At 44.0% G+C, this 25,000-nt stretch overlaps 1 protein-coding gene across 5 annotated transcripts in view; it reads left to right on the plus strand.

The window, feature by feature from the left end:
* Window positions 1-25,000, plus strand: part of DCX-EMAP (Doublecortin-domain-containing echinoderm-microtubule-associated protein) — a 128,224-nt gene that overhangs the window by 41,692 nt on the left and 61,532 nt on the right. For 4 of the 5 annotated variants that reach the window (XM_076185020.1, XM_076185023.1, XM_076185019.1 and 1 more), the window contains 2 exons: window positions 18,894-19,006; window positions 21,700-21,801. In XM_076185020.1, the coding sequence (XP_076041135.1) occupies window positions 18,894-19,006; window positions 21,700-21,801 (215 nt within the window). The remainder of the gene's footprint in view (window positions 1-18,893; window positions 19,007-21,699; window positions 21,802-25,000) is intronic. The other variant, XM_076185021.1, reaches the window with a different exon arrangement.

Raw genomic sequence — 25,000 nt, forward strand, 5'->3', positions numbered from 1 at the left:
ATAGAGGGGAAGAGAGAGAGGGAAGGGTAGAAAAGAGCAGAGGGCAAAGGGTAGAGGGAGAAAGAGAGCGAAGGAGGGAGAAGTGGAGGAGGAGAAAGAGGAGTCAAAATAGAAGAGAAAGAAGAGAGAGAGGAGAAAGAAGAGGAGAAAGAGGAGGAAGAAGAGAAGGAAGAGGAATAGGAAGAGGAGAAGGAAGAGGAGGAGAAGGAAGAGAAAAATAGGAAATGGAGATGGAAAACAGGGAGGAAGTACGGAGAGAGGAGGAAGGGGAGGATTTTTTTTTTTTTTTTTTTTTTTTTTTAAGTGAAGTGAAGTATCACTCCCAAGGGCGTGATACTTCACACCCTCCCCCCCCCAAAAAAAAAGGAGGAGGAGGAAGGAGAGGAGGAGAAAGGAGAGGAGGTAGAAAAAGAGTGAGGATGGAGAGGAGAAAGAAGGTATTAGCGGGGTGGTGGGGGGAGGTTCTCTAGTGGTCCGAGATAACGCAGGAGGGATGAAAGAGGGGAAAGGGGAAAGAGAAGAAAGGGGAAAGAGGGGAAAGGGGAAAGAGAAGAAAGGGGAAAGAGAAGAAAGGGGAAAGAGAAGAAAGGGGAAAGAGAAGGAAGGGGAAAGAGGGGAACGTGGAAAGAGAAGAAAGGGGAAAGAGGGAAAGGGGGAAAGAGAAGAAAGGGGAAAGAGGGGAAAGGGGAAAGAGGGGAAAGGGGAAAGAGGGGAAAGGGGAAAGAGGGGAAAGGGGAAAGAGGGGAAAGGGGAAAGAGGGGAAAGGGGAAAGAGGGGAACATGGAAAGAGAAGAAAGGGGAAAGAGGGGAAAGGGGAAAGAGGGGAAGAGGGGGAAGGATGGGAAGGGGAAGGGAAGAGGGGAAAGATGGGAAGAGGGGAAATATGGGAAAAAGGAATAGGGGAAAGGGGAGGATGGAGACAATGGGAAGGAGGAAGAGAGGAAAGGGAGAAAAGAGGAAAAGGAGGAAAGGGGAAAATGAGGTAGAGGGAACAAATGAAAAGAGGGGAAAAGGAGAAAAGGGAAAATAGTAGAAGAGGGAAAAGAGGGAAAGGGATAAAAAAGAAAACGAGAGACAGAGGAAAAACAGGAAGTGAGGGGAAATTGGGGAAAACAGAAAACGGGGATAAAGTCTGTCACTATCTTGATGATCTGAGCATGTGATGACGCTTCCTGTCAACTAGAGCTCCCGTTTATAGGGACACCCCTTCGGCCCAGATCCACGCAGCCTTAAGACTGGACACTCACCTACCTTGTACTATCCCTCTTTAAACATCCCCTTAGTGGATAGAAGCGCTGGTATTTCCTTCTAAGACTTCCTATACTTTGATGCCCTCCACTTGTACACACTGAACTACACGTGTACTCGGGTATGTACATAAACATGTTACATTTGTACATAATTACATAAATTACATATTTACATTTGAAAACACTTCAATTGCCTCTTCACCATAATCTCCGTCTCCTGAAGTTGTATTTTCCTAAAGAGCTCTCTGGATCGTATTCAGAGAAGTCATTGATCACACGATGCCATAGGGTTTTCCGATGACGCGTTGCAACGCGCCGTCGTGTGACCAATGGCAGTCGTTTCTTAACACGGCCAAAGATATTAATAATGTCTATGATACCGGAGATCAAGGACACGTAGCGAAGAGGCAACTTATCGTGCAAGTTTGTACACTCGTCGGGTACACGATACGTCTCTGAATACGGACTTTGGTCTTATCGGGGACCCAAAGAAACTCCGACAATGTCATGGCCATCGTCTTACGAAGGTCACTTTTCAAATTTATGGCGGTTATGACGTCATATCGTCGATGTTGCTCGGACCGTTGGACTCGGAGGACAAATGTCGGCGCGACATGACGTCACGAGATCGTGAAGGCGATGTCGTGTCTGTCTTATAACTGCGGTGTTGGTCTTTATATCGTCTGTGTGTGTCAAGATACGGAGAGAGTCCCATAAATTTTGAGAGGTGACCCTGAATCCTATCTTCTATGAAGAAGATTAGAGTAATTGAACCCCAGTTTTGAGTATGATGGAGGGAGGGAGAGGGGAGGGGGAGGGGAGAGGGGGACGGGAGAGGAGAGGGGGAGGGGAGGGTGGTTGGAGAGAAGGGGGGGCAGGGGGCAGGAGGAAGGGGGACGGGGGAGGAGGAAAGTGCCTTTCATTCATTCTTTTGTATTTTTTTTTTTTACAGTACCTCTTGCTTTTTCTTTTTTCTTTCTCCTTTTTTAATTTGTAAGTTTTTATACAAGCAAGCAAGCACACACACACACACACACACACACACACACACACACACACACACACACACACACACACACACACACACACACACCATAGATTATAATGTACACTGGTGGTATCATTTCCGCATAATTTGAAGGATATAAAGAGGAGTGAGAGAATATAGAAAACAGTGACAAACAAGTTCCCAACCTCGCAGGAAAAATGCACGATGAGGTTAAAAATCATCGGGCCTGCCATCGTTCAAAAGAAAAAAGAGGGAAAGATGAGTTAAAAGTAGAAGAGGAGAAGGAAAGAAAGGAAAAATCTTGGTTCAGAACCGAAAAGAGACACAAGGTCTTGGAAACAAATTGAAAAAAAAATCCACATTTCTTAAAGATTTCAGAAATATTCGGCTTTCCCTGGCACAATAAGAGATTTTTTCCGGTGGCCAATACCCAGAGCTCATCTTAAAAAAAAAAAAAAAAAAAAAAAAAAAAAAAAAAAAAATTATAATTATTTTGTATGACCATTGGTAACCGGATATTGTGCTGGGCAGAGGATTGAGGTCCTACGAGGTGAAGGGAGGGAGGAGGCCTATACTCGTATGTAGGTCTGTCATTTATGCTATTCTGTTGGCACGCGAGAAAGTTTTGTATCAAAGATTCGGCTGATTTTGGCACCCACGCCCTCAAAGGTTGCCCAACCCTGGTTGATGTGATATACTACAAGGTAAAATGTAAGCAAATTCAAACCAAGGCACGCACACGCACACACACACACACACGCACGCACACACGCACGCACACACGCACGCACACGCACACATGCACGCACACACACACACACGCACACAAACACACATGCCATAATCTATTATTATATTATTTCTTCCTCCCTCCATATATTACTCTCCTCCCACTCCCTCTTTCCCCCTCTCTCTCCCTCTTTCCCCCTCTCTCTCTCTCCCTCTTTCTCTCTTCCTCTCTCCCCCTCCCTCCCTTTCTCCCTCCTTTCCATTCGCCCCCACAACTTCCGCTTTCATAATGATTTTTTTAATTCAACAAGAAAATTACTCTGTTGATTTCCCTTATCATTTTTATTTATGTCATGATTTTGTCCATCTTTTCCTTTCATGATGAAAGTACGAAGGTGATTTTGTTGCTCTCAAGACGGGACATTACGAGAAGACAACCATTATTGTCGTAATCGCCTCGTGATTTATTATGGCCGCCCAAAAGGAAGAAGTCTACGGCTCAGTCTGCTGCCCGATGACATCATTCTTGTTCTCGTCACTGTCTCTGTCATCGCTCTCCATCACTCTCTCTCACTCTCATGTACATAAATACATCCATCCATACGTACAGACATACGTACATATATACATACATACGCACATATATATATACATATATTTACATACATATGTTACATATATACATACAAATTCATACATACATGTGTGTGTGTGTGTGTGTGTGTGTGTGTGTGTGTGTGTGTGTGTGTGTGTGTATGTGTACATGTCTGTGTATATCTGTGTATATGTGTATATCTGTGTATATGTGTATGTCTGTGTTCATGTGCGCGTGTGTTCATGTGCGCGTGTGTTCATGTGCGCGTGTGTTCATGTGCGCGTGTGTTCATGTGCGCGTGTGTTCATGTGCGCGTGTGTTCATGTGCGCGTGTGTTCATGTGCGCGTGTGTTCATGTGCGCGTGTGTTCATGTGCGCGTGTGTTCATGTGCGCGTGTGTTCATGTGCGCGAGTGTTCATGTGCGCGAGTGTTCATGTGCGCGAGTGTTCATGTGCGCGAGTGTTCATGTGTGCGAGTGTTCATGTGTGCGAGTGTTCATGTGTGCGAGTGTTCATGTGTGCGAGTGTTCATGTGCGCGTGTGTTCATGTGCGCGAGTGTTCATGTGCGCGTGTGTTCATGTGCGCGTGTGTTCATGTGTGCGTGTGTTCATGTGTGCGTGTGTTCATGTGTGCGTGTGTTCATGTGTGCGTGTGTTCATGTGTGCGTGTGTTCATGTGTGCGTGTGTTCATGTGTGCGTGTGTTCATGTGTGCGTGTGTTCATGTGTGCGTGTGTTCATGTGTGCGAGTGTTCATGTGTGCGAGTGTTCATGTGTGCGAGTGTTCATGTGTGCGAGTGTTCATGTGCGCGAGTGTTCATGTGCGCGAGTGTTCATGTGCGCGAGTGTTCATGTGTGCGAGTGTTCATGTGTGCGAGTGTTCATGTGTGCGAGTGTTCATGTGTGCGAGTGTTCATGTGTGCGTGTGTTCATGTGTGCGAGTGTTCATGTGCGCGAGTGTTCATGTGCGCGAGTGTTCATGTGCGCGAGTGTTCATGTGAGCGAGTGTTCATGTGAGCGAGTGTTCATGTGAGCGAGTGTTCATGTGTGCGAGTGTTCATGTGTGCGTGTGTTCATGTGTGCGAGTGTTCATGTGAGCGAGTGTTCATGTGTGCGAGTGTTCATGTGTGCGAGTGTTCATGTGTGCGAGTGTTCATGTGTGCGAGTGTTCATGTGTGCGAGTGTTCATGTGTGCGAGTGTTCATGTGTGCGAGTGTTCATGTGTGCGAGTGTTCATGTGTGCGAGTGTTCATGTGTGCGTGTGTTCATGTGTGCGAGTGTTCATGTGTGCGTGTGTTCATGTGTGCGTGTGTTCATGTGTGCGAGTGTTCATGTGTGCGAGTGTTCATGTGTGCGAGTGTTCATGTGCGCGAGTGTTCATGTGCGCGTGTGTTCATGTGTGCGTGTGTTCATGTGCGCGAGTGTTCATGTGTGCGAGTGTTCATGTGTGCGAGTGTTCATGTGTGCGAGTGTTCATGTGTGCGAGTGTTCATGTGTGCGAGTGTTCATGTGTGCGAGTGTTCATGTGCGCGAGTGTTCATGTGCGCGAGTGTTCATGTGCGCGAGTGTTCATGTGCGCGAGTGTTCATGTGCGCGAGTGTTCATGTGCGCGAGTGTTCATGTGCGCGAGTGTTCATGTGCGCGAGTGTTCATGTGCGCGAGTGTTCATGTGCGCGAGTGTTCATGTGCGCGAGTGTTCATGTGCGCGAGTGTTCATGTGCGCGTGTGTTCATGTGCGCGAGTGTTCATGTGCGCGAGTGTTCATGTGCGCGAGTGTTCATGTGCGCGTGTGTTCATGTGCGCGTGTGTTCATGTGTGCGTGTGTTCATGTGTGCGTGTGTTCATGTGTGCGTGTGTTCATGTGTGCGTGTGTTCATGTGTGCGTGTGTTCATGTGCGCGAGTGTTCATGTGAGCGAGTGTTCATGTGAGCGAGTGTTCATGTGTGCGAGTGTTCATGTGCGCGAGTGTTCATGTGCGCGAGTGTTCATGTGCGCGAGTGTTCATGTGCGCGAGTGTTCATGTGCGCGAGTGTTCATGTGAGCGAGTGTTCATGTGCGCGAGTGTTCATGTGCGCGAGTGTTCATGTGCGCGAGTGTTCATGTGCGCGAGTGTTCATGTGCGCGAGTGTTCATGTGCGCGAGTGTTCATGTGCGCGAGTGTTCATGTGTGCGAGTGTTCATGTGTGCGAGTGTTCATGTGTGCGAGTGTTCATGTGTGCGAGTGTTCATGTGTGCGAGTGTTCATGTGAGCGAGTGTTCATGTGTGCGAGTGTTCATGTGCGCGAGTGTTCTGGTTTGCGAGTGTTCATGTGCGCGAGTGTTCATGTGCGCGAGTGTTCATGTGCGCGAGTGTTCATGTGTGCGAGTGTTCATGTGTGCGAGTGTTCATGTGTGCGTGTGTTCATGTGTGCGAGTGTTCATGTGTGCGAGTGTTCATGTGTGCGTGTGTTCATGTGTGCGTGTGTTCATGTGTGCGTGTGTTCATGTGTGCGTGTGTTCATGTGTGCGTGTGTTCATGTGTGCGTGTGTTCATGTGTGCGTGTGTTCATGAGTGCGTGTGTTCATGAGTGCGTGTGTTCATGAGTGCGTGTGTTCATGTGTGCGTGTGTTCATGTGTGCGTGTGTTCATGCGTGCGTGTGTTCATGCGTGCGTGTGTTCATGCGTGCGTGTGTTCATGCGTGCGTGTGTTCATGCGTGCGTGTGTTCATGCGTGCGTGTGTTCATGCGTGCGTGTGTTCATGCGTGCGTGTGTTCATGCGTGCGTGTGTTCATGCGTGCGTGTGTTCATGCGTGCGTGTGTTCATGCGTGCGTGTGTTCATGCGTGCGTGTGTGCATGCGTGCGTGTGTGCATGCGTGCGTGTGTGCATGCGTGCGTGTGTGCATGCGTGCGTGTGTTCATGCGTGCGTGTGTTCATGCGTGCGTGTGTTCATGCGTGCGTGTGTTCATGCGTGCGTGTGTTCATGCGTGCGTGTGTTCATGCGTGCGTGTGTTCATGCGTGCGTGTGTTCATGCGTGCGTGTGTTCATGCGTGCGTGTGTTCATGTGTGCGTGTGTTCATGTGTGCGTGTGTTCATGTGTGCGTGTGTTCATGTGTGCGTGTGTTCATGTGTGCGTGTGTTCATGTGTGCGTGTGTTCATGTGTGCGTGTGTTCATGTGTGCGTGTGTTCATTTGTACGTGCATCCATATGTGTGCGCGCGCGCGCGTGTGTGTGTGTGTGTGTGTGTCCGTATGCGTGCGCGTGTGCGTGTATGTAAATATGTGTGTGTGCTCGTGCGCGCGTGCGCGATCGTCTCCCTCTCCTTTCTTCTTGGAAATGTGAACATTAATTTTGTCATTATTCCCAGTGACGCCAGTTTTGCTTGGAACTGACAAATAAATTCTAATTTCTGGCAGTTGTCTTTGTCACTACGGGTGACCGGGAAGGAGGGATCAGCCGGTACCTACCTGTAGCATTAGTAATGATAAACCGGTACATAAAGTTATTATTTGCGAGTTCCGGTAATAGACTGAGCGAAATTCCGGTATGTTCTGGAACCGGAGAGAACATTCGTGTTCATAAGTCTATATCTCCGGTTCTATATCTCCGGTTCTGTATCTTCGGTTCTATATTTTCGGTTCTATATCTTCGGTTCTATATCTTTGGTTCTATATCTCTGGTTCTATATCTCCGGTTCTATATCTCCGGTTTCATATCACCGGTTCTATATCTGGTTCTATATCTCTGGTACTTTATCTCCGGTTCTATATCTCCGGTTCTATATCTCCGGTTTCATATCACCGGTTCTATATCTGGTTCTATATCTCTGGTACTTTATCTCCGGTTCTATATCTCCGGTTCTATATCTCCGGTTCTATATCTCCGGTTCTATATCTCCGGTTCTATATCTCCGGTTCTATATCTCCGGTTCTATATCTCCGGTTCTATATCTTCGGTTCTATATCTCCGTTTCTATATCACCAGTTCTATATCACCAGTTCTATATCACCGGATCTATATCTCTGGTTCTACCTCTGGTTCTATATCTCCGGTTCTATATCTCCGGTACTTCATCCTCCACCTTTCCCATCTCTTCTCTTATATTCACTATTCCATCTCCATTTCCATTCTAATCTACCCCCAGTTCTCCTTTCCCCTCTTCTTTTCTATCCATTTTCCTTTCCACTCCCCTTCCTTCCCCTCTCCTGCCCTCTACTCCCTATTTTACCTTTTCTTCCCTTTTTCTTCATTTCATTCTTTACCTAATCCCTTTTCCTTTACTTCCATCGCCACTCTCCCTCCATTCCTCCCTCCCTCCTCCCACGCCCTGCAACCCTCCCACTCACTCTCACTCACTCACTCCCACTCACTCTTACTCACTCCCTCTCTACCACTCCCTTCATCCCTCTTACTCTATCATTACTCCCCAACCCCCTTCTGACGCCAACTCTTTTACATAATCCAGCCCCCTTTGTAGTACAATTAACTGCCTGGTACTGCAGTGCCTGAGAGCTGGCACCCTAGCCGGAAGAGGTGCCACGTTGACCTTACCAGACTCTTTGGTGCCAGAGAACGTGACGTCAAATGGTGACGTCAAATTATGACGTCAAATTATGACGTCAATTTGTGACGTCAATTTGTGACGTCAATTTGTGACGTCAATTTGTGACGTCAAATCATGACGTCAAATCATGACGTCAAATCATGACGTCAAATCATGACGTCAAATCATGACGTCAAATCATGACGTCAGATTATGACGTCATATTGTGACGTCATATTGTGACGTCATATTGTGACGTCAAATTGTGACGTCATATTATGGCGTCATGTAATGACATCATTACCCGCATGTAGAAACAAAATACACGTTATAGTCTGTTTTGTCTTACTTGGCGGAAACGAAATTGCTCTCCCTGAACACTTTAGCTCTGATTGGCTGATCAAGTCCAAAATAGCGCCATTGTATCGCAAGTTGCAAGTAAACACATTCGTAATTGCAATGGACGATTGACCAGCGTCGGTTTATTACGTCATTCTATTATTTCCTTGCGTGATTGCTCACTGCCGGTCCAGTACACGATTGGCCATTCCCAGTTCAATGCATGATTGGGCACAGATCTTATGCATGATTGGGTGCCAATCCAAAACACGATTGGGTACCAGTCCAATGCACAATTGTGATTGTGCATTGTTAATCCAATATACAAATGTCACTCCATCCAATGCATTTTGTGTAATTGTGACACTCAGCCAATTTGTGTTAATTCTATCATAGGAACGACATTTAAGGGCCGTTTAGACGGTCAAACGGCTTGTCAAACGAGTGTTCGAAGTGATGTTTGACCGTGTGAATGGGATTATTTGGTTAAGAACATAACATAAGAATGAAGGAGACTGCAAAAGACCGTAAGGCCTACACTAGGCAGCTCCGTATCCATTTGGCTGTCGAACACGTTTGTCAAACGTGTTCGATAACCAAATACCCCCATTCACACGGTCAAACATCACTTCAAACACTTATTTGACAAACCGTTTTACCCTGTAAATGACCCCTCCATCTCCCCTATCTCCCTCTCCCCCTCCCTTTCTCCCTCTCCTTCCACTCACCCATTTCTCTCTCCACTCCCCCTCCCCCTCTCCCTCCCTTTTCTCCTTCACCCACCTCTCCCTCTCCCTTTACCATTTCCCTCTACCACTCCCCAATCTCCTCCCTCCTCTCCTCCTCCACCCTTCCCTCTCCACCCCTCCCTCTCCACCTCTTTCTCCCCCTCTCCACCTCTTTCTCCCCCTCTCCACCTCTTTCTCCACCTCTTTCTCTCCCTCTCCACCTCTGTCTCTCCCTCTCCACCTCTGTCTCTCCCTCTCCACCTCTGTCTCTCCCTCTCCACCTCTGTCTCTCCCTCTCCACCTCTGTCTCTCCCTCTCCACCTCTGTCTCTCCCTCTCCACCTCTGTCTCTCCCTCTCCACCTCTGTCTCTCCCTCTCCACCTCTTTCTTTCTCTCCTCTTTCTTTCTCTCCCTATCCACCTCTTTCTCTTTCTCTCACCTCTTTCTCTCCCTCTTTCTCCTCTCCCCTCTTTCTCTTTCTCTCCCTCTCCACCTCTTTCTCTTTCTCCCTCCCCACCTCTTTCTCTCTCTCCCTCTCCTCTTTCTCTTTCTCTCCCTCTCCACCACTGTCTTCCTCTCCACCTCTGTCTCTCCCTCTCCCCCTCTTTCCCTTTCTCTCCCTCGCTCCCTCTTTCCCTTTCTCTCCCTCTCCCCGTCTCTCTTTCCCTTTCTCTCCCTCTCCACCTCTCTCTTTCCCTTTCTCTTCCCTCTCCCCATCTGTGTTTCCCTTTCTCTCCCTCTCCACCTCTTTCCCTTTCTCTCCCTCCCCACCTCTTTCCCTTTCTCTCCTTCTCCAACCTCTTCTCTTCTCTCTCCCTCTCCACCTCTTTCTCTTTCTCTCCCTCCCCACCTCTTTCTCTCCCTCTCCTTCCTCTCTCTCTCCCTCTCCATCCTCTCCACCTCTTTCTCTCCCTCTCCACCTCTTTCTCTCCCTCTCCACCTCTTTCTCTCCCTCTCCACCTCTTTCTCTCCCTCTCCACCTCTTTCTCTCCCTCTCCACCTCTTTCTCTCCCTCTCCACCTCTTTCTCTCCCTCTCCATCTCTTTTCTCTCCCTCTCCATCTCTTTTCTCTCCCTCTCCATCTCTCTTTTCTCTCCCTCCCCATCTCTTTTCTCTCCCTCTCCATCTCTCTTTTCTCTCCCTCCCCATCTCTTTTCTCTCCCTCTCCATCTCTTTTCTCTCCCTCTCCATCTTTTCTCTCCCTCTCCATCTTTTCTCTCCCTCTCCATCTCTTTTCTCTCCCTCTCCATTCCTTTTTCTCTCCCTCTCCATCTCTTTCTCTCCCTCTCCATCTCTTTTTTCTCCCTCTCCTCCTTTTTCTCTCCCCTCTCCACCTCTTTCTCCCTCTCCACCCCTTTCCCCCTCTCCACCTCTTTCCCCCTCTCCACACCTTTCTCTCCCTCTCCACCTCTCTCCCCCTCTCCACCTCTTCTCCCTCTCCACCTCTTCTCCCTCTCCACCTCTTCTCTCCCTCTCTCCACCTCTTTCTCTCCCTCTCTACCTCTTTCTCTCCCTCTCCACCTCTTTCTCTCCCTCTCCACCTCTTTCTCTCCCTCTCCACCTCTTTCTCTCCCTCTCCACCTCTTTCTCTCCCTCTCCACCTCTTCCTCTCCCTCTCCACCTCTCCCTCTCCACCTCTCCCTCTCCATCTCTCCCTCTCCATCTCTCCCTCTCCACCTCTCCAACTCCCCCTCTCCAACTCCCTCTCCCTCTCTTCAACCTCTTCCCTCTCCCCATTCCCTCTCCATCTCCTCCTCTCCAACCTCCCCCACCCACTCCCCCACTCCCTCCACCTGTCGCCATTACATGACGTCACCCTAAAGGATCGCCTAAGCAACTGAACTAACGAGCGGTGATTACTGGACACAATTCCCCTCAGGATCGTTAATGACTTCAACGTAGGAGCACTGTCGGCAGGTGATTTTAATCATTTTATCCCGGCAAAGGATTAAACCTCGGACTAGCGATACTGGGATTATTTTCATTAAAAATAATTAGTTTTGTGATTTTTTGTGTCGTCAGCCGATTCAGAGCTGAAGTGATTAACAATACTGACCACTTCAGGACTCAAGTAGTTAAAACTAATGACTACCTCATTCGGCTTGGGAATGACCACCGTACCTTAAAAAATAAAAGATAAATAAATAGATAAATATGATAATAATAATAATAATGATAATAATAACAATAACAATAATGATAACAATGACGATAATAGTAATAATAGTAATAATAATAATAATAATAATAATAATAATAATAATAATAATAATAATAATAATAATAATAATAATAATAATAATAATAATGATAATAATAATTGCAAACTAAAAATAGGACATTAAATATGTCTTATCCCCTGGTATGGGGTACCGACTAAAGTTGTATTCAGTCCCTATTCTACGGACCAGAGTCACGCAGCAATCGGAGGATAACCTAAAAAAAAGTCCCTTCTGCCCTAATTCCCTCCCTCCTGTATCACTATTTGACCTTATCTATGAATCCATCTCCTTGGCGAAGGAAAGAAGCGCTGGTTAGTGCCTACAGAATGTCAAATCATTCATATTATATTTACGTACTGACAACGCAAGTCTGGTAATGCTATTTAGGTTCACGTTATCGCCGCGTGACGCCATAGCCGTGACATCATCGCGTGACGTCATAAACGTGTTGTCATTCTCGTCTGACATCATAATCAAAATAGTGACGTTATCGTGTAACGTCATAGTCTTGACATAATCGTGTGGCGTCATCCTTGTGACGTCATCCTCGCGTGACGTCATCATCGTGTGGCGTCATCATTATGTGACGTCATCAATGCGTGACGTCATAATCGTGAAGTCATCATCGTGTGGCGTCATCCTTGTGTGACGTCATCAACGCGTGACGTCAAGCTCGTGGCTTCAGACGAATTAGCCAAGGGCAGGAATCTGTGCTGAGAGAGGTCAACAACCGTAGAATTCATGTCAGACGTTACAATTCCATTATTCTATTTACTCTTTATTACCATCTATTTTTCTTTATCTTGGGAGGATTGACGGGTCCCTGAATGCAATGGTCCGGCATGATGGACAGCGGATTTGTCCATTTTCAAAAACCCGTCCTTCCCCTTACCTCCATCAGGAGGTGCAGACCCAGGGGCAGGCATTCGGTCCCGGACTGGTCCCAAGATCTCTTTCTATCAAGATCTCTTTCATTCTCCTTTTTCGTCTTCTTTGGAAGTGCCTCCACGCTTGGCTTTAAAACCCCGTCACACATTCAAGATTCTCGTCAAATGCGACTTTGAAAAGTTAGTAGACGACTTCACTTACAGAATTCTAGACTTCCGTAAGAACATTTCAACAATTTTGTGTCTAGCATTCGTATTCTAGGTTTAACCTCTCTAAGTTCGTCGTTCCGCTTCTCATTCAACGACGCAAAGGTGATTTGACATTTGGAGACTCGGAAAAAAAAATAAAAGATTAAAACCTAATTCGTTTGGAAAATAAAAGATCATAACCTAAGTCGTTTCTACGCAAACGAACTCACTCGAGTCCTGTCTGTGAGACAGGGGACTTGATTGGCCACAAGTCACAGAGGCGTTTTCATATGAATCACAAAACCTTTGATTAAGAACGCCTCAGTTGCCAACAAGCAGACACTCTTCCTGCCGAAGTAGAGAAACAGACTTCCAAGAGTCTGATCTTCCTGGGTTCCTTTTTCTTTGTTAAGGGGGCTATCACACTGAGTTATTTTTCCTTCAACCTCCGATTAATCGGCGGTATCACCCACTTCCAGCACTTTCTCCGCCGTAAAATCACTATGGCAAACTGTTTCGTTTTCTCAACAATTCACATAAAATGTCATTTGATATCCTGGAGGAAAATTATTTCCTCCAGTATATTAGATGCATTCCCAAAAGCTGCCGACTGCAAATCTGATCCAGAAGTCGGAGGAAAACTAGCCCAGAGTGATATCGTCTTTAACCTCCCCGTTCTCTTCCACCTCACCTCGTCCACCTTCCCTCTCCTCCCATTCCACCTCCCCACTTCGTCCAATGTCCCCTCTTTTTCCTTTCCCTGCTCTTCCCACCCCCCTCTCCTCTTCTTCCTCCTCTTCCCACCCCCCTCTCCTCCTCTTCCTCCTCTTCCCACCCCCCTCTCCTCCTCTTCCTCCTCCTCCTACCCCCTCTCCTTCTCTTCCTCTAAAGCCTCCCCTTACTTCTCTTCCTCCTGATCCTCCTCCTGTTCTTTCCTCTACTCTTCTTCCTCCTCCCCTTTCTCCCCTTCCCACCCACTCTCCTCCTCTTCCTCCTCCTCCTACCCCTTCTCCTCCTCTTCCTCTAACGCCTCGCCCTATTCCTCTTCCTTCAAGTCCTCCTCCTGCTCTACCCACTACTCCTCTTCCTCCTCCTCTTCCTCCTCCTCCTCCTCCTCCTGTTGTCTTTCGATTTGTTTTCCCGTCCAGCCTTTTCTTGTCCTCTTGATCTTTTTTTTCCTAAAATATATTTTCCCATTATTACAATAAATCGCGTTTCGTTTCTGTCTTATGGAACTGAAAATAACACAATCACACCTTTATCTATCTACTTATCTATTTATTTGTCTATTTATTTTCTTATTCGTTTATCTATTGATTTATCTATTTATCTACTTGTTTGTTTTGTTTTTCTTCTTCCATCACTCTGGTCGCCATTTTGGAAAATCTCCTCTTCTTAACATGATCAATTATGGAAAAAGAGAATTCCTCCCTTCCCTTACCTTCCCTTCCCCCTCCGCCTCCACCCCTCCTCCTCCACTCCTCGTCGCGCCGCTGTGATCGATCTGACCCCGTTCTCATACGATGACGCGAAGTTATCGTCGTCGATCTTCATTTACAGTGTTGTGATTGCGGCACTTGTTTGTGTTGCTACGTACAGTACACATCCCGTGATTATCGTCGCCATCTTTGTTTACCAAATTGCGGATTGCCTTGAATGTGGTAAATATATACTATCAAAATTAAGATTATGATAATTCGGTTTAATGTAGCGAACTCCCCCCCCTATCAGGAGGATATGACGGCGCCCCTTACAGAAGACCTTGTAGCGTGGGATTTAATGAACCATGCCCTTGGTCCAACTCGCTGGCGGCAATGTTTGAACCGCCATCACCTCGACCTCCGCCGCAAGAAGCGACGCTCTAAATAAAAATAATTACTTAATTCAAAGTTCACTTTCTGTATTTGTTCAAAAAACTAATTATATCAAAAATACAATAAAATTTAACAAGATCAAATAAGGTTTTCAAAAAAATAAATAACGTAGAGTAAGGAACGAAAAAATCATTCACTGGTCTGGCCTAGCGCTCAAGATAACTAAATACACAGTCTGAAAAAATATATGTAACCAGATTAAAATATATAAAGTTTGTCATCGTGGGTTAACATTCTTATCTATTATTTTTTATCGCTGTTTATCTAAATTCCAGTCTTTTTTTTTTTTTTTTTTTTTACTTTACATATTGGAAGTCGTATCTGATTGATCACGAAAGTGATCACAGACTACGAGAACAGAGATTCCGAGTGTCAGACCACGTTTCATAAAAGGGACCCATTACCTATGAATCATTAATCCACATTGTTAACGGTCACTAACGATTACCAACGGTTATCAACGGCCATCGTCGTTATCAGTCGTTAACAGTAACTAACGGTTACTAACGGACGCTAACGGTCGCTAACGGTCACTAACTGTTGCCAACGGTTTTTAATTGTATTTGACCTCAGGTTATGCAAAAAAATTACCGTATTTACTCCTTGCTTAAGGCTTTTGTTCTTCAAAGTTCAAACTAAGCTCAATTTTTTTTTTCAGTTCAATGCTATACAAATTACAAGGATGATGATGAGGAGGAGGAGGGGGGAAGAATGAGGAAGAAGGGGAGGAACAACAGGAAGAGGAGGGAGAGGAGGTAGAGGAGGAAGAAGAGAAAGATGAGGATGAAGAGGAGGTAGAGGAGGTAGAGGAGGAAGAGGAGGAGGAAGAGGAGAAAACGGAGGATGGAGAGGAGGGGGAAGAACAGGAGGAGGAAGAGGAAGAACAGGAGGAACAGGAGGAAGAGGAGGAGGATAAAGGAGGAGGAAGGATGAAGAGGAAGAGTAGGAGGAAGAAGACGAGGAGGAAGAGGAATATGAAGGGGAGGAGGATGAAGAGGATGAAGAGGAGGAGCAAGAGGAGGAAGGGAAGGAAGAAGAGGAAAAGGATGAGGAGGAAGAGGAAGAGGAGGAAGAGGAGGAGGAAGGGAAGGATGAAGAGGAGGAGGAAGGGAAGGATGAAGAGGAGGAGGAGGAAGTACGCATATGTATTATCTAAATGTATGTAGATTAAACATTAAATTAATCAAATAAATAGGCTTCCTTCTGGCTAAGAGGCCAACGATAGATTCCTGTTCAATGTGATCATTCGAATATGGACGTCGGAGATAGTCATCTCCCCCTGTCACTCGTCTTCAGTCGTTTAAAGGACGCACAATACACCACAAATCTGCTATGGCATTATGGGGGATATATGGTGTTATAGCTAAAGTTGGCACAAAGCAAGTGTGCCACATGGCACAAAGCAAGTGTGCCACATCGCACAATGAAGTAAACAAACATGCCACATGGCACAACGTAGTAAGCAATTGGGCTACATGATACAACAAAGTAAACAATTGTGCCACGTGGCACAACGTAATCAGCAATTGTGCCACGTGGCGCAACGTAATCATTAATCGTACCACGTGGCACAGTGTAGTAAACAATCGTGCCACGTGGCACAATGTAGTAAACAATTGTGCTACATGGTACAAAGTAAACAATCTTGTGAGGCACAACGTAATCAGAAATCGTGCCACGTGGCACAACGTAATCAGTAATTGTGCCACGTGGCACAGCGTAATCAGTAATTGTGCCACGTGGCACAGCGTAATCAGCAATCGTACCACGTGGCACAGTGTAGCAAACAATCGTGCCACGTGGCACAATGTAGTAAGCAATTGTGCTACATGGTACAAAGTAAACAATCTTATGAGGCACAACGTAATCAGACATCGTGCCAAGTGGCACAACTTAAACAATCGTGCCAAGTGGCACAACGCAAACAATCGTGCCACGTGGCACAACGATAGATAAACGTGCAACCTGGAACAGCGTAAGTAATCGTGTCACATGGCACAACGTAGTAAGCAACCGTTCTCCGTGGCACAACGTAGGAAGCAACCGTGCCACGTGGCACAACGTAGTAAACAAGCGTGCCACATGACACTGTGTGTTACACGAGTGCAGGGTGAGTCATCAGGTTTTCTGACTCCATTGGAGTAGATTTTATTTATTTATTTTTATTTATTTATTTATCTATTTATTTATCTGTTTATTTAATTCTATTTTTTTTTTTTTTATGGAAATTTGGAGTCAGAAGATGAAGAGTTTCTAGAGTGAAATATATATATATTTTATATATATATATATATATATATATATATATATACAGGGTGTCTCACAAAAATTTACTCACCTTGTGAAACGTTCCGTATTGTTGTCGAATCAGGTGATCCGAATTATCACCTGTGTGCAAAAAAAAATGATCATCAGTTTGAATTCAAAGAAAACCTAGTATTTTCCTCCCCTAGTCTAGTCTAGTCCCCCGTGCGTGTTCACAAGCGCTCAAAATATCTAACACCATTTCTCAGACCCAGCGGATAGTTACGAAATTTTTCAAAATAATTAAATTTTTTGGGACAGCCTGTAACCAATGAGGAATATTATACTGAACGAGATTTGAAAATGATGGACCAATTAGAGACGCGTATTAGGAAAATCTCTTCATTATTATTCTTTGTTCATTTCATGTTGGCGAAAGTTTTCTTCTTCAAAGATGTTGAATTGTTGCCTCGTAGTTTTCATATGTTGTTGAACACGCAATTCTTCATCAGCTAATTCCCTGTTTTATTCATGTTCGTGTATACAGTTGACCAAATCAGCTACATAGTCGTACGATTCCTTCAAGTCCAATAAATCTCCGGCTTACGGGTTGAAACAAGGCATGGCGTTCCACAGTACTCCGCCCCCCCCCCATCTCAATCTTTTTCCCTCTTTTACTGTTTACATTTTTCTTATTTTACATATGACCTTGGCATGTACTACAAGATCGCCTGCATTTTTTTTCTTTTTTTTTTCATGAACGCCCAGTTGGCTTCAGAGGCCCGAAGACATTGATTACTCGTAACCTGCCCAAGACCCCGAGACCACAATTACCTTGGCTTAAGTCACACGTCACGTATCCAGATTTGCATGGGGGGAGAGGGGGGACAGGGGGAGAGAGGAGAGAAGGGGAGAGGGGAGAGAGGGAGAATGGAAGAGCGGGAGAGGGGGAAAATGGAAGAGGGGAGAGGGGGAGAATGAGAGAGAGGGAGAGAGAGACAGGAAGAGGGGGAGAGAGGGAGAATGGGAGGGAAGAGGGGTAAAATGGAAGAGGCGAGAGGGAGGAGAGGAGGGAGGGAGGGAGGGGAGAGTGGGAGAATGGAAGAGGGGTAGAGGGGGAGAAGGGGGAGGGGTAGAGAGGGAAAAGGGGGAAGGGGAGAGGGGGAGAGGAAGGAGAGGGGGAGAGGAGGGAGAGAGGGGAGAAGGGGAGAGCGTGAGAGGGGGAGATGGAAGAGCGTGAGAGGGGGAGAGGGGAAGGAGGAGAGGGGAGAGAAGTGGGGAGCCCGGAGGAGAACAGAGGGGAGATTGGAGGAGATGCATTTACTCTCGAAGAATTTTTATAATTTTTGCGAACCTGTAGTCTTGCAATTAATCTCAGACTATACGAGCTGAGTTGCAGCGACAGGGTAAGCTGGTCATGACCTACCACCCCTTTGTAACACGAACCCTTCCCTTTGTAACAAGGGACTACCCCTTTGTAACAAGTGGGCTACCCCTTGGTAACATGGGGATACACATTGGTAACACGGGCCCACTCCTTAGTAACACGGGTCTACTCCCTTGGTAACACAGGTCTACCCCTTGGTAACATAATACTAGCCCTTTGTAACACGGGACTAACCCTTTGTAACACGTGACTACAACTTTGTAACACGAAACTAACCTTTGGTAACATAATACTAGCCCTTTTGTAACAAGAGAAAAATCCTTTGTAACACGAGACTAACCTTTTGTAACACGTGACTACCCCTAGGTAAAACGGGACTACCCTTTGGTAACAGACATATCAGATTCAAAGAGACTATTAGTGTCTTCTAGAACTTCCAACTTAGGAGCTAACCAAAATCTAAACAAACCCGCCATTTGACAACCAGAACAAAATATGTAAAGCCTGTCACAACTCCGAAACGTCGATGAAAAAAAGCCAAAGTAATAGATTTGTTTGCACATTTAAGGAATAATCGTCCGTATACCATCAGACCATAAAGGCGGTATCGTCCTTACCACAGAGGAGGATGACACGATAATTTCCATGGCTATCATAACATCATTGATACAGATTTCAGGTGGGGGAGAGGGGGAGATCCAAAGTAATAGGGTTGCTTGCACATTTAAAGAATAATCGTCCGTATACCATCAGACCATAAAGGCGGTATCGTCCTTCCCATAGCAGGGGAATGACACTACCATTTCCATAGCCATCATAACATCATTGGCACAGTCTTCAGGTGCGGGGTGGGGAGGGGGAGGGGAGGGGCTGCGGCTGAATAAAATCACGTGACGTTAACCACAGGATCTTTCAGGCCTGGCGAGGGGTGCCCGCTACATCTTCGGCCTCGACGGCCGGCGCCGATACAGGATTGAGGAACTCGAGGACGGACACTCCTACGTCGCATCCTCAGACAGGAAGTTCGTGGTGAGTACTCAACCACATTCGTTCCCTCTTTTTCTTGCTCTTTATTATTATTTCTCTCTCTTTACGTTCTATCATGTTTGCTCGGTCTCACTCTCTCTCTGTACTTTATATGTATCTCTTTAAAAGCAAAAACGCATGCAAGCACACACACAAACACATACATGCATATACATCCATATAGATGTACATACAAGCACATACATGTACATATATGCACATATACAGATATGTGCACATACACATACACACACTCACCTCTATTCTTATCTCTCTCTGGTTCTTTTATCCTCCTCTTTCATTTCCCTATATCTTGTAATTTGCATTTCGACTGCGCAAGCACGATTCTTATTTTCAGCTTTTAAATGTACTTGTTCGAAGTTTATTCTAATTCAATTCCAGGAACCGTCATCTATACCAGAAACACCCTAACTTAGATCTGGTCCAGGACGATGGTGACTTACTTATTTGCTCAAAATTTATGTAAAATTTTTTACAAGATGTTCTCTCTCTCCTTTTCTACTTTCACCAGAATGACACACTTTAGTCGACCTCCTCTGGTTGTCGCCGGAGGATTTTATTCAGTTTCAGAGGAGACCTCCGTCCAAGACTTGGTGAAGACTGGTTGCATTTAATCTATTGTCGGACAGTGCCCTGTTAGTGCCCTTTGTCTGATACTATGCTCCGGCACTCTCCGGATGGTTTTATGCTGTAGTACTTGTGTTTCCTTCCAGTTTAGTATTTGGTAGCATGTGGCTCTACCTTGGGCTGAATAGAAGTGTCCGGCGTTAGCTAGCTTTTGAGTTACCTTCAGATATCGCCCACCCCCCCAAAAAAAAAGTCCATCACCTTTCCAGTTCGACACCCACTTTGATAACTAGATTCCAGCTAACGCCACGAAATTTAAATCAGTTATGCGAAGGACTTCTACAGTCTCCAGAATTAGGTTTTTCATCAGGTTATCCTGGAAACAAAGGACTTGGCTAAACATTACAGAATCAACTTCCTCAAACATAATTTCTCTTTAGCAAAAGCTTCCTGACCTTCCTCAAGTAGTTCCTCATCCTACAGGCAGGTTCTTGTTCATATCATCACCCTCTTCTTCAGGCAGTTTCTTGTTCATAAAAACACAAGAACATAAGAATGGGGGAGACTGCAAGAGACCATGAGGCCTACACTATGTAGTTCCATGTCCCTTACCACCTGTCACCCCCATCTATAAAGTTATTTAACCTTTTCGTCAAACAACCGATTGTTTCAGCCGTCACGACATAGTTACTAAGTCTATTCCATTCGTTAACCACTTTCTTAATAAACCACTCCTTACCTATTTCCTTCTTAAACCAAAACTTGTCCAATTCAAATCCATCACTGCAAGTCCCGTCCTGTTGTCTTAATATGATGACTTTACCTGCATCACCCTCGATTCGTTTCAACACCTCTATTAGATCATCCCGAACTCTTGACATCATACGAGTTTCTTAACCTCGTCTCAATGTAATCCTTTCTAAAGATGGTTCCTTGCCAGAATGGTCTCCTCAGTCCCTCAAAGAAATAATTGTTGGCAACTCGTTTCGCAATTCTCCCCCCTCCCCCCGACAGCTCGTGAGCAACGTTTCCTCTAAGACCATTCACCATAGTCTTGGATCACGTGTTGGACTCGTGATCGACAGTTAACCTCTCGGATAAGAGCTCAGAGCTCGTATGACCGATCTATGGGTAATATTGTGACCTTACACGTACACACACCAACTCCCCACCCACGAGTTGGAGTAACGACCCGCAGCGCAGCGATACTGAAATTATTTCACCCTAGGCGGGATTCGAACCCGGACTGCCGTAGTGGCAGGAGAGAACTCTAACCACTGCGCACATATGCTTTACAACTAGCGCACATAAAGAAAAAAGTGCGTATACAAGGTTTTCAAATTATATTAAAATCCATTCAATAAAGAAGGTCCACTCAAAAATCAAATTAAAATTTCTCTCTAAAAAAAAGGCAACATGCCATCCGTCAAAAAAATAAAAAATAAATAAAATATATATATATATATATATATATATATATATTTAAATATATTATATATATATATATATATATATATATAGATATATATTTTTTTTTTTTTTTTTTTATCTCTAGCGCTTCCATTGCAAAGGAAACGACTTTGCCACCATGGGCGCGTACGTACTTTCCATATTAGGCAAAGTCTGCGCACAAACAAATTTCTGCGTACATTCACAGCAAAAAGATTAGAGGGAACATTGGTCGTGAGTCACAAGCTAGGTCACCTTTCCCCTTCATATTGACACCGTCTCAATTTTTCTTTCCTTCACAGAAATCCATTGTTTCTCTACTTTTAATAGGTCCTCCTACGTACAGATTTTTGGTTTAGGGTTTTTGTATTTTTTTTTTCATTCAGCTTTTTGGCTTAATGCTTCTAGTATTTTTTTTTTAAACTTCATACTCCCTCAGGAAAGCCTTTGGTCTCTTGTTCCTTGCAGTTCCTCCGAGTTCGTATACATTTCAAGTGTTATTTTCTTTGCATCTCTTTTCCAGTAATTCCTCCTCGTCTAGAAAGGTCTCGAAAATTACACTTGTGATTTTTTTTTTTTTTTTTTTTTTTACCTCTTCGCTCCCCGCCCCTCCAGTGAGTAATTCGTTTCTTGTTGGGCGTCTACTTCGCCCCCCTCAGACTCTCCCCTACATGTCAATAATGACGCAGGAATGGACAGCGCCCTCCAGGGCCACTTCGGCCATCCCCCCTACGTCAGCTATTCCGTCGCTCCCTAATTCGGTATCTCTGAGTTTTTGGAGTTCTTGTGTGGCTGATATATATATATATATATATATATTATATATATATATATATATATGTATATATATATATATATATATATATATATATATATATATTATATATATATATATATATATGTATATATATATATATATATACATATGTTTGTTGCTTTAATAGTGCCTACAGGACGTCTAGTCATATTAAAGTCAATTGTTAAAAAGTATCAAGACACTGATTACATAAATAAAAGATAAATGAATAAACAAATGAATAAGTAAATAAACAATTAAATTAGTAAGCAGGAGTAAAGCGATCATTACCAAATTGTTTCGTTTATTATCGTTCGTTATCAGCGAGCTCTGGCAAAACCTGAAGAAGTCTCGCAGTGACAATGATGCGACATCCCCCTAGGAACGATAATATCCGAAGAATTTTGGTAAATAATTTCATTCTTGCTGAGATTTGGCAACAACGCCAAGAAGCCACAAACCCTATCGAAGGCATATTTTCATAAGATATCAAAGAAACGAAGTATTTTGGGAAGATCACTTTTATTATTTAAGAAAATTGCACCTTTGAACTCTCATATAAATGCATTAAAAATTTCGTTCATTTTTGTTTGAAATTAAGTCTTGATACTTTCTGGCAACTTTGTATATCTAGTTGCTAATGTCCGCCATAGATGATCTGTTTACTAACATATAAGTAGATTTTCCTCTGCCCAGGGCTGCGTTCAGTTCCCTAATATACAAAATAAATAAGTTAATAGATTAATTTAACTAAAATGGGCTATGGAAGCAAATTGTTAAATGTTGTAAAAGTATTTCTGGTCAATTAATAACTACATGATTTTAATGAACGTTTTGGAATACGTTTGATTAAAGGTCAGATATCAAGAGATATACCATTCGCTAAAAATCATCGTATTGCTCGAAAAAGTACTTTTTAAAAGCATACAAATAAAGTTTTTACCTATTACAGAAGAATTTATTCAGAAAATTCACTTTTAATTGCGCCTCGCATACCACTTTTCCGAAGTCTAGTTATTCAGAATAACAATATTGTTTGTTTGGCAACTGTGACGTCACGAACGCGGAATTCCCCGAACCTTTCCCGAAGCGCACGGGCGGAATGTTTCGAATAGCAGACGACGCAGTGAAATGAAGACAAAACTGTTTTTTGCCAAATTTGATAAGATGTAGATGGTGGAATTATATAGAATACTGTCAGTATGTTTTTTTTATGTACATTAAACTGTAAATACAAAAAGTTATTGAAGTCTTGATATCTGACCTTTAAAGGTCAGATATCAAGACTTCAATAACTTTTTGTATTTACAGTTTAATTTACATAGAAAAACATACTGACAGTATTCTATATAATTCCACCATCTACATCTTATCAAATTTGGCAAAAATCAGTTTTGTCTTCATTTCATTGCGTCGTCTGCTATTCGAAACATTCCGCCCGTACGCTTCGGGAAAGGTTCGGGGAATTCCGCGTTCGTGACGTCACAGTTGCCAAACAAACAATATTGTTATTCTGAATATCTAGACTTCGGAAAAGTGGTATGCGAGGCGCAATTAAAAGTGAATTTTCTGAATAAATTCTTCTGTAATAGGTAAAAACTTTATTTGTATGCTTTTAAAAAATACTTTTTCGATGATTTTTAGTGAATGGTATATCTGTTGATATCTGACCTTTAAAGGAAAAATACCACTGAAAATGTCTAACGCGATCTTTTTTACTTGTTACTTAAAAAAATGATAGCAAACACTGCCAAAGTACAGACATGATTAAATTATATTGTGTTAATAGGCATCTAGGGCGATATTGACGCCTCCCATTGGTGAACTGAACGCGCTCTCGCTGACGTCATGTCGTCTCGCTTAAAGGCTTCACATTTGCCCACGTCATGTCGGTCAAAACCCCAACGCTTTGTTTGGGAGACTTCATGACTGTCTCGTTATTTTTTTTATTTTTTTTTATTTTCAGGACGTTGGTAATTAGTGTTTTTTATCGTGCTTTGCATCAATAACACCCTTTTTCCATGTGTGTGATAACTTGAGTAATATATTCTTTTCATGCTGTGATTATTTATTTTTGTTATTCTATCTCGCGATCCAAGATCGGCTGCAGCGTTGTATTGCGTGACAAAGCTTAAAAAAATGAATTTTTATGTCTTTTGTCTTTGTCTATTTGTGTTTGCAGTTTTGCAGTCGTGTTCGTTAATGTTTGAAGTGTGTGTTGTTGATGTAGGATTTAGATTATATAGTAAATCTGGCATATCAGTATTTGTATATTTTACAGTAGATATTTTCTTTTTACATGTACTAGTAACCAATGTATCTTGTCTTATGTATAAAAAATGCTTTTGTTAATAGAGTCTATGTTTGTAAGTTTTCAAAAGCGTTGATCTATTGTTCAAATACAGTACATGGTTTTGATGTTTTTCTTGTACCGTAAAAATATTTTAGACAAGCAAGTGTGTTCGATTTTTTGTGTCTTTAACTCAAACTGATTGTGTGTATGTGTGTGTGTGTGTGTGTGTGTGTGTGTGTGTGTGTGTGTGTGTGTGTGTGTGTGTGTGTGTGTGTGTGTGTGTGTGTGTGTGTGTGTGTGTGTGTGTGTGTGTGTGTGTGTGTGTGTGTGTGTGTGTGTGTGTGTGTGTGTGTGTGAGTGATTCACCATGGTCTTGGATCACGCGTTGGACTCATGATCTACCGAAAGAGAGCTCAGAGTTCATACATGACCAATATATGGGTAATGCTGTGACATTACACGCACACACACAACTCCCCGCCCGCGACAGTTGGAGTAACGACTCGCAGCTCAGCGATACTGTGTGTGTGTGTGTGTGTGTGTGTGTGTGTGTGTGTGTGTGTGTGTGTGTGTGTGTGTGTGTGTGTGTGTGTGTGTGTGTGTGTGTGTGTGCATGTGTGTGTGCGTGTGCATGTGTGTGAGCGTGTGTGTGAATGCGTGCGCGTGTGTGCATGGTAAGTGTACTTACGTGCGTGCATGATTGTGTGTGTTCTAACGTGCCTTACAATTTATCCAATTATTTCCATGTGCGAATCAAAGTGACCAGCCTAGCATAAGTGTTGCATTCTTTGCAAAATCACGATTAATATTTTTTTCCCAGAAATCACAATTCACATTTCTCACAAAAACAAAGAATTATATATTATATTTT

Source organism: Oratosquilla oratoria, chromosome 5 (assembly GCF_046742065.1).
Source record: "Oratosquilla oratoria isolate Oo_2021 chromosome 5, ASM4674206v1, whole genome shotgun sequence".
NCBI classification, from domain to species: domain Eukaryota; kingdom Metazoa; phylum Arthropoda; class Malacostraca; order Stomatopoda; family Squillidae; genus Oratosquilla; species Oratosquilla oratoria.